The sequence below is a fragment of the Zophobas morio genome, unplaced genomic scaffold, assembly GCF_036711695.1.
Source record: "Zophobas morio isolate AGI-343-1 ecotype UQ-CSIRO unplaced genomic scaffold, CSIRO_AGI_Zmor_V1 ptg000805l, whole genome shotgun sequence".
Lineage (NCBI taxonomy): Eukaryota > Metazoa > Arthropoda > Insecta > Coleoptera > Tenebrionidae > Zophobas > Zophobas morio.
The window spans coordinates 23434-33501 of NW_026972908.1; the positions used below are offsets into that span (position 1 = coordinate 23434).

The 10068-nt window shown below is 36.1% G+C and overlaps 1 protein-coding gene across 1 annotated transcript; it reads right to left on the bottom strand.

Moving 5' to 3' along the window:
- Positions 1-1294: 1294 nt before the first annotated feature.
- LOC135121966 (piggyBac transposable element-derived protein 3-like) lies at positions 1295-3531 on the bottom strand. Its single transcript, XM_064046230.1, has 2 exons — positions 3291-3531; positions 1295-3062 (listed from the first exon to the last, which is right to left on the bottom strand). Exon 2 carries the CDS (start codon positions 3055-3057, stop codon positions 1312-1314), a length of 1746 nt encoding a protein of 581 aa, XP_063902300.1. The 5' UTR covers positions 3058-3062; positions 3291-3531; the 3' UTR covers positions 1295-1311.
- Between the last annotated feature and the right edge of the window lie 6537 nt (positions 3532-10068).

The following is a 10068-nucleotide window of genomic DNA, read 5'->3' on the forward strand; positions in this document are numbered from 1 at the left end:
AACGTCACTTTTGAAGTGTTTTCTTGTACTTTTAAGCCACTCAGATACCCTACGGGCTCGGAAAGTGCAACGAAACCATCAAATTTTAGCTAGAAACTGTATTTTTGTCGATTTTTATTGAATTTGAACTATATTTCAACGTTTTTTGATGGTTCTGAGCCACCAAACACACTTAAAGCATGCAGAATCGACTCAGAATAGGAAAAGGAGACGTTTAGGTCAATTTTATGCATTCTGGCGTTCGTAGATACAAGAAAACTGTTAAAATTCTTCAGAAACGTCACTTTTGAAGTGTTTTCTTGTACTTTTAAGCCACTCAGATACCCTACGGGCTCGGAAAGTGCAACGAAACCATCAAATTTTAGCTAGAAACTGTATTTTTGTCGATTTTTATTGAATTTGAACTATATTTCAACGTTTTTTGATGGTTCTGAGCCACCAAACACACTTAAAGCATGCAGAATCGACTCAGAATAGGAAAAGGAGACGTTTAGGTCAATTTTATGCATTCTGGCGTTCGTAGATACAAGAAAACTGTTAAAATTCTTCAGAAACGTCACTTTTGAAGTGTTTTCTTGTACTTTTAAGCCACTCAGATACCCTACGGGCTCGGAAAGTGCAACGAAACCATCAAATTTTAGCTAGAAACTGTATTTTTGTCGATTTTTATTGAATTTGAACTATATTTCAACGTTTTTTGATGGTTCTGAGCCACCAAACACACTTAAAGCATGCAGAATCGACTCAGAATAGGAAAAGGAGACGTTTAGGTCAATTTTATGCATTCTGGCGTTCGTAGATACAAGAAAACTGTTAAAATTCTTCAGAAACGTCACTTTTGAAGTGTTTTCTTGTACTTTTAAGCCACTCAGATACCCTACGGGCTCGGAAAGTGCAACGAAACCATCAAATTTTAGCTAGAAACTGTATTTTTGTCGATTTTTATTGAATTTGAACTATATTTCAACGTTTTTTGATGGTTCTGAGCCACCAAACACACTTAAAGCATGCAGAATCGACTCAGAATAGGAAAAGGAGACGTTTAGGTCAATTTTATGCATTCTGGCGTTCGTAGATACAAGAAAACTGTTAAAATTCTTCAGAAACGTCACTTTTGAAGTGTTTTCTTGTACTTTTAACCTCTTAAGGTCCACTTATACTAGAATCTTATTTAAAAAATTCATTCCATGAAAAAAGTGGCCAGAGGCAGTTAGTAAACAAATTGTAGTTTTCAAAATATTTATTTTCTGCTTTAGAAAAAACAATATGTTCCTTTGCAGGAACACTGGTCATATAGACATAATTATGCAATCAAATATGAAATTCAGCGAAGCAGTTTCTAGTCTTAGTAATACATAGATGTACCTTACACTTTACACAATAGAAATAAGTTTTTAGTCCACACAATGGTCTCTTGCACCGTTGCCTTTCTTTGTTATAAGAAGGAAAGTGGGCCACCTTGTCTGTACGCACGTCAAACTGAGGTATAGGTTTTGTTGCTCCCCTTCTCTTTTTCTCTTCATAATTCTTTTCAGTACTTCCGCTTGGTCTTCCTCTTTTTCTTGTATTTTCATCCTTTCCCACTCGGCAAAGAGCTTCGGCTACTTCAGCACGAAATCCCAAAGAATCTAGAATATCTTTTTTGTCCATGTTACTCTTCTGCATATCAGTCTTGTATTTTAACCATGCGCTAACTAGAGCCAAGTCGATTAAATGAAAAAACAGTTTGAGATACCATTTTCGACTTCTTAGGCTTATCCTGTAGTAGGATATGAGTCCATCAAGAAGGTCAACCCCACCCATAAAGTTATTATATAGCTTTATCATATTGGGACGGGTCACCTCAACTCTTCTTTTGCCTTTTCTGTCAAAGCGTTCAACAATATCGACAGGCTGGCTTCCGCAAAATGTACTAAGGAGACAAACGCTCTTGTTGTCGAACCATTTCAGAGTATGAATATCAACACTGTTGACTGTTGTCTTATATTCCTCATAAGTGCCTCTACCTTTTTTTTTCAAAACGTTGTCGCTGCTGAATTGTAAACCAGGAAGTCTGTTGCATCTTACGGTCCCCAAACTATAAATCCCATCTTCTTGAAGAGAGGTAAGCAGCTTTACAGAGGTAAACCAATTGTCGAAGAAGAGTAAATAATTTTTGTGTTGTGGTATCACAGATGCCAAGCGTAGTACAATATTTCCACTAGCTCCTATATCCTCCTTTCCCGGTGTTGGCAATATTTTTCCTGTGTAAATTTCAAAATTGTGAACCAAACCACTGCTATCGCACAATACGAATATTTTGTAACCCCATTTGTTGGGTTTTTTGGGATTATACTGCTTTAGTGCAGATCTTCCTTTGTACGGCACTATTTGTTCATCTACGCAAAGCATCTGTGGTTTGACTTGATTTTTAAATTTTTCTGTCAATGCATCTATTATGGGTCTAAGCTTGAATAGCTTATCACGGTTTGGATCATTTCTATCCGTGGGAAGGTCATCGTTGTTGTTGAAATGTAAATTCTTTTTTATATCTTCCCATCTCTTTCTGGACATACAGTCAGCAACTTGGGCTACTCTGCAAGCTGACTTCCAGTAAAGTCTATGTCGCGGTAAATGGAAAATTGACATGTATATAACATTTCCAATAAAAATTTCTAATTCAGAACGTGTTAGATTCAGGGGCTTGTTTACGTCATTTTGAATAGCATATAAATTGCTTTGTTCCACTATGAGATAAAGCAATTCGTTCGAAAAAAATTGCTGATAATAATGAATTGGGCGTCCAATTTCGGACTCCTCGGTTTCCTCCGCAACGAAAGGTGGCAATGGCAATTCTTCATCATTATTATTGAGTTTAGTCCACTTGTATGTGGGTTTTCCTCTTACATTCGTAGCTGTAGCCACATGATCTACAGGTTGATTATCTTCATCTGATTCGGAACTACTAATTGAATCGTCACTGTCAGAAGAAGAGGAATCCCTTGAATTTTGTACAACAAACTCATCATCTGAGTCTCCAAGATTATCGTCCTCACTATCGCTTGGTATGTAGGCCATTTTTACTGTAAAAACCCAACAATATTGCTATTAGTTCATATGTACCAAAAGTCCACTGTTCCATTTCAGGAACAATCTAATTTTCATCTAAATGAGTAATGTTCCATATGAGGAACTAACAGAATTTTGGGCTCCTACAGACTAATTGTATATTTACAATAACTAGGAAGGTACAGGCATATCTTCTAAAGTCTAACAATAGCCTAAATAATTTTAGTTTGATCGGTACTTACCCAAAAATTAAAAAATTACGATCACAAATAACTCAACACCACACAACGTGCTCCGTCTGCAAAGGTATGACTGAACTTATTCTAGTTTCACTCTAGATGGCGTTTGCTGTTACTTATCAATGTTTATTCATTGGTATATATTAGGAACAACGGTCAGTTAAAGAACTGGCGGAATGATTGCTCTTTTCTAATTGTTTTTGGTCTGAGTTAGGTATGTTCCTGATTCGGAACACAGGACCTTAAGAGGTTAAGCCACTCAGATACCCTACGGGCTCGGAAAGTGCAACGAAACCATCAAATTTTAGCTAGAAAAAGGAGACGTTTAGGTCAATTTTATGCATTCTGGCGTTCGTAGATACAAGAAAACTGTTAAAATTCTTCAGAAACGTCACTTTTGAAGTGTTTTCTTGTACTTTTAAGCCACTCAGATACCCTACGGGCTCGGAAAGTGCAACGAAACCATCAAATTTTAGCTAGAAACTGTATTTTTGTCGATTTTTATTGAATTTGAACTATATTTCAACGTTTTTTGATGGTTCTGAGCCACCAAACACACTTAAAGCATGCAGAATCGACTCAGAATAGGAAAAGGAGACGTTTAGGTCAATTTTATGCATTCTGGCGTTCGTAGATACAAGAAAACTGTTAAAATTCTTCAGAAACGTCACTTTTGAAGTGTTTTCTTGTACTTTTAAGCCACTCAGATACCCTACGGGCTCGGAAAGTGCAACGAAACCATCAAATTTTAGCTAGAAATTGTATTTTTGTCGATTTTTATTGAATTTGAACTATATTTCAACGTTTTTTGATGGTTCTGAGCCACCAAACACACTTAAAGCATGCAGAATCGACTCAGAATAGGAAAAGGAGACGTTTAGGTCAATTTTATGCATTCAGGCGTTCGTAGATACAAGAAAACTGTTAAAATTCTTCAGAAACGTCACTTTTGAAGCGTTTTCTTGTACTTTTAAGCCACTCAGATACCCTACGGGCTCGGAAAGTGCAACGAAACCATCAAATTTTAGCTAGAAACTGTATTTTTGTCGATTTTTATTGAATTTGAACTATATTTCAACGTTTTTTGATGGTTCTGAGCCACCAAACACACTTAAAGCATGCAGAATCGACTCAGAATAGGAAAAGGAGACGTTTAGGTCAATTTTATGCATTCTGGCGTTCGTAGATACAAGAAAACTGTTAAAATTCTTCAGAAACGTCACTTTTGAAGTGTTTTCTTGTACTTTTAAGCCACTCAGATACCCGACGGGCTCGGAAAGTGCAACGAAACCATCAAATTTTAGCTAGAAACTGTATTTTTGTCGATTTTTATTGAATTTGAACTATATTTCAACGTTTTTTGATGGTTCTGAGCCACCAAACACACTTAAAGCATGCAGAATCGACTCAGAATAGGAAAAGGAGACGTTTAGGTCAATTTTATGCATTCTGGCGTTCGTAGATACAAGAAAACTGTTAAAATTCTTCAGAAACGTCACTTTTGAAGTGTTTTCTTGTACTTTTAAGCCACTCAGATACCCTACGGGCTCGGAAAGTGCAACGAAACCATCAAATTTTAGCTAGAAACTGTATTTTTGTCGATTTTTATTGAATTTGAACTATATTTCAACGTTTTTTGATGGTTCTGAGCCACCAAACACACTTAAAGCATGCAGAATCGACTCAGAATAGGAAAAGGAGACGTTTAGGTCAATTTTATGCATTCTGGCGTTCGTAGATACAAGAAAACTGTTAAAATTCTTCAGAAACGTCACTTTTGAAGTGTTTTCTTGTACTTTTAAGCCACTCAGATACCCTACGGGCTCGGAAAGTGCAACGAAACCATCAAATTTTAGCTAGAAACTGTATTTTTGTCGATTTTTATTGAATTTGAACTATATTTCAACGTTTTTTGATGGTTCTGAGCCACCAAACACACTTAAAGCATGCAGAATCGACTCAGAATAGGAAAAGGAGACGTTTAGGTCAATTTTATGCATTCTGGCGTTCGTAGATACAAGAAAACTGTTAAAATTCTTCAGAAACGTCACTTTTGAAGTGTTTTCTTGTACTTTTAAGCCACTCAGATACCCTACGGGCTCGGAAAGTGCAACGAAACCATCAAATTTTAGCTAGAAACTGTATTTTTGTCGATTTTTATTGAATTTGAACTATATTTCAACGTTTTTTGATGGTTCTGAGCCACCAAACACACTTAAAGCATGCAGAATCGACTCAGAATAGGAAAAGGAGACGTTTAGGTCAATTTTATGCATTCTGGCGTTCGTAGATACAAGAAAACTGTTAAAATTCTTCAGAAACGTCACTTTTGAAGTGTTTTCTTGTACTTTTAAGCCACTCAGATACCCTACGGGCTCGGAAAGTGCAACGAAACCATCAAATTTTAGCTAGAAACTGTATTTTTGTCGATTTTTATTGAATTTGAACTATATTTCAACGTTTTTTGATGGTTCTGAGCCACCAAACACACTTAAAGCATGCAGAATCGACTCAGAATAGGAAAAGGAGACGTTTAGGTCAATTTTATGCATTCTGGCGTTCGTAGATACAAGAAAACTGTTAAAATTCTTCAGAAACGTCACTTTTGAAGTGTTTTCTTGTACTTTTAAGCCACTCAGATACCCTACGGGCTCGGAAAGTGCAACGAAACCATCAAATTTTAGCTAGAAACTGTATTTTTGTCGATTTTTATTGAATTTGAACTATATTTCAACGTTTTTTGATGGTTCTGAGCCACCAAACACACTTAAAGCATGCAGAATCGACTCAGAATAGGAAAAGGAGACGTTTAGGTCAATTTTATGCATTCTGGCGTTCGTAGATACAAGAAAACTGTTAAAATTCTTCAGAAACGTCACTTTTGAAGTGTTTTCTTGTACTTTTAAGCCACTCAGATACCCTACGGGCTCGGAAAGTGCAACGAAACCATCAAATTTTAGCTAGAAACTGTATTTTTGTCGATTTTTATTGAATTTGAACTATATTTCAACGTTTTTTGATGGTTCTGAGCCACCAAACACACTTAAAGCATGCAGAATCGACTCAGAATAGGAAAAGGAGACGTTTAGGTCAATTTTATGCATTCTGGCGTTCGTAGATACAAGAAAACTGTTAAAATTCTTCAGAAACGTCACTTTTGAAGTGTTTTCTTGTACTTTTAAGCCACTCAGATACCCTACGGGCTCGGAAAGTGCAACGAAACCATCAAATTTTAGCTAGAAACTGTATTTTTGTCGATTTTTATTGAATTTGAACTATATTTCAACGTTTTTTGATGGTTCTGAGCCACCAAACACACTTAAAGCATGCAGAATCGACTCAGAATAGGAAAAGGAGACGTTTAGGTCAATTTTATGCATTCTGGCGTTCGTAGATACAAGAAAACTGTTAAAATTCTTCAGAAACGTCACTTTTGAAGTGTTTTCTTGTACTTTTAAGCCACTCAGATACCCTATGGGCTCGGAAAGTGCAACGAAACCATCAAATTTTAGCTAGAAACTGTATTTTTGTCGATTTTTATTGAATTTGAACTATATTTCAACGTTTTTTGATGGTTCTGAGCCACCAAACACACTTAAAGCATGCAGAATCGACTCAGAATAGGAAAAGGAGACGTTTAGGTCAATTTTATGCATTCTGGCGTTCGTAGATACAAGAAAACTGTTAAAATTCTTCAGAAACGTCACTTTTGAAGTGTTTTCTTGTACTTTTAAGCCACTCAGATACCCTACGGGCTCGGAAAGTGCAACGAAACCATCAAATTTTAGCTAGAAACTGTATTTTTGTCGATTTTTATTGAATTTGAACTATATTTCAACGTTTTTTGATGGTTCTGAGCCACCAAACACACTTAAAGCATGCAGAATCGACTCAGAATAGGAAAAGGAGACGTTTAGGTCAATTTTATGCATTCTGGCGTTCGTAGATACAAGAAAACTGTTAAAATTCTTCAGAAACGTCACTTTTGAAGTGTTTTCTTGTACTTTTAAGCCACTCAGATACCCTACGGGCTCGGAAAGTGCAACGAAACCATCAAATTTTAGCTAGAAACTGTATTTTTGTCGATTTTTATTGAATTTGAACTATATTTCAACGTTTTTTGATGGTTCTGAGCCACCAAACACACTTAAAGCATGCAGAATCGACTCAGAATAGGAAAAGGAGACGTTTAGGTCAATTTTATGCATTCTGGCGTTCGTAGATACAAGAAAACTGTTAAAATTCTTCAGAAACGTCACTTTTGAAGTGTTTTCTTGTACTTTTAAGCCACTCAGATACCCTACGGGCTCGGAAAGTGCAACGAAACCATCAAATTTTAGCTAGAAACTGTATTTTTGTCGATTTTTATTGAATTTGAACTATATTTCAACGTTTTTTGATGGTTCTGAGCCACCAAACACACTTAAAGCATGCAGAATCGACTCAGAATAGGAAAAGGAGACGTTTAGGTCAAATTTATGCATTCTGGCGTTCGTAGATACAAGAAAACTGTTAAAATTCTTCAGAAACGTCACTTTTGAAGTGTTTTCTTGTACTTTTAAGCCACTCAGATACCCTACGGGCTCGGAAAGTGCAACGAAACCATCAAATTTTAGCTAGAAACTGTATTTTTGTCGATTTTTATTGAATTTGAACTATATTTCAACGTTTTTTGATGGTTCTGAGCCACCAAACACACTTAAAGCATGCAGAATCGACTCAGAATAGGAAAAGGAGACGTTTAGGTCAATTTTATGCATTCTGGCGTTCGTAGATACAAGAAAACTGTTAAAATTCTTCAGAAACGTCACTTTTGAAGTGTTTTCTTGTACTTTTAAGCCACTCAGATACCCTACGGGCTCGGAAAGTGCAACGAAACCATCAAATTTTAGCTAGAAACTGTATTTTTGTCGATTTTTATTGAATTTGAACTATATTTCAACGTTTTTTGATGGTTCTGAGCCACCAAACACACTTAAAGCATGCAGAATCGACTCAGAATAGGAAAAGGAGACGTTTAGGTCAATTTTATGCATTCTGGCGTTCGTAGATACAAGAAAACTGTTAAAATTCTTCAGAAACGTCACTTTTGAAGTGTTTTCTTGTACTTTTAAGCCACTCAGATACCCTACGGGCTCGGAAAGTGCAACGAAACCATCAAATTTTAGCTAGAAACTGTATTTTTGTCGATTTTTATTGAATTTGAACTATATTTCAACGTTTTTTGATGGTTCTGAGCCACCAAACACACTTAAAGCATGCAGAATCGACTCAGAATAGGAAAAGGAGACGTTTAGGTCAATTTTATGCATTCTGGCGTTCGTAGATACAAGAAAACTGTTAAAATTCTTCAGAAACGTCACTTTTGAAGTGTTTTCTTGTACTTTTAAGCCACTCAGATACCCTACGGGCTCGGAAAGTGCAACGAAACCATCAAATTTTAGCTAGAAACTGTATTTTTGTCGATTTTTATTGAATTTGAACTATATTTCAACGTTTTTTGATGGTTCTGAGCCACCAAACACACTTAAAGCATGCAGAATCGACTCAGAATAGGAAAAGGAGACGTTTAGGTCAATTTTATGCATTCTGGCGTTCGTAGATACAAGAAAACTGTTAAAATTCTTCAGAAACGTCACTTTTGAAGTGTTTTCTTGTACTTTTAAGCCACTCAGATACCCTACGGGCTCGGAAAATGCAACGAAACCATCAAATTTTAGCTAGAAACTGTATTTTTGTCGATTTTTATTGAATTTGAACTATATTTCAACGTTTTTTGATGGTTCTGAGCCACCAAACACACTTAAAGCATGCAGAATCGACTCAGAATAGGAAAAGGAGACGTTTAGGTCAATTTTATGCATTCTGGCGTTCGTAGATACAAGAAAACTGTTAAAATTCTTCAGAAACGTCACTTTTGAAGTGTTTTCTTGTACTTTTAAGCCACTCAGATACCCTACGGGCTCGGAAAGTGCAACGAAACCATCAAATTTTAGCTAGAAACTGTATTTTTGTCGATTTTTATTGAATTTGAACTATATTTCAACGTTTTTTGATGGTTCTGAGCCACCAAACACACTTAAAGCATGCAGAATCGACTCAGAATAGGAAAAGGAGACGTTTAGATCAATTTTATGCATTCTGGCGTTCGTAGATACAAGAAAACTGTTAAAATTCTTCAGAAACGTCACTTTTGAAGTGTTTTCTTGTACTTTTAAGCCACTCAGATACCCTACGGGCTCGGAAAGTGCAACGAAACCATCAAATTTTAGCTAGAAACTGTATTTTTGTCGATTTTTATTGAATTTGAACTATATTTCAACGTTTTTTGTTGGTTCTGAGCCACCAAACACACTTAAAGCATGCAGAATCGACTCAGAATTGGAAAAAGGAGACGTTTAGGTCAATTTTATGCATTCTGGCGTTCGTAGATACAAGAAAACTGTTAAAATTCTTCAGAAACGTCACTTTTGAAGTGTTTTCTTGTACTTTTAAGCCACTCAGATACCCTACGGGCTCGGAAAGTGCAACGAAACCATCAAATTTTAGCTAGAAACTGTATTTTTGTCGATTTTTATTGAATTTGAACTATATTTCAACGTTTTTTGATGGTTCTGAGCCACCAAACACACTTAAAGCATGCAGAATCGACTCAGAATAGGAAAAGGAGACGTTTAGGTCAAATTTATGCATTCTGGCGTTCGTAGATACAAGAAAACTGTTAAAATTCTTCAGAAACGTCACTTTTGAAGTGTTTTCTTGTACTTTTAAGCCACTCAGA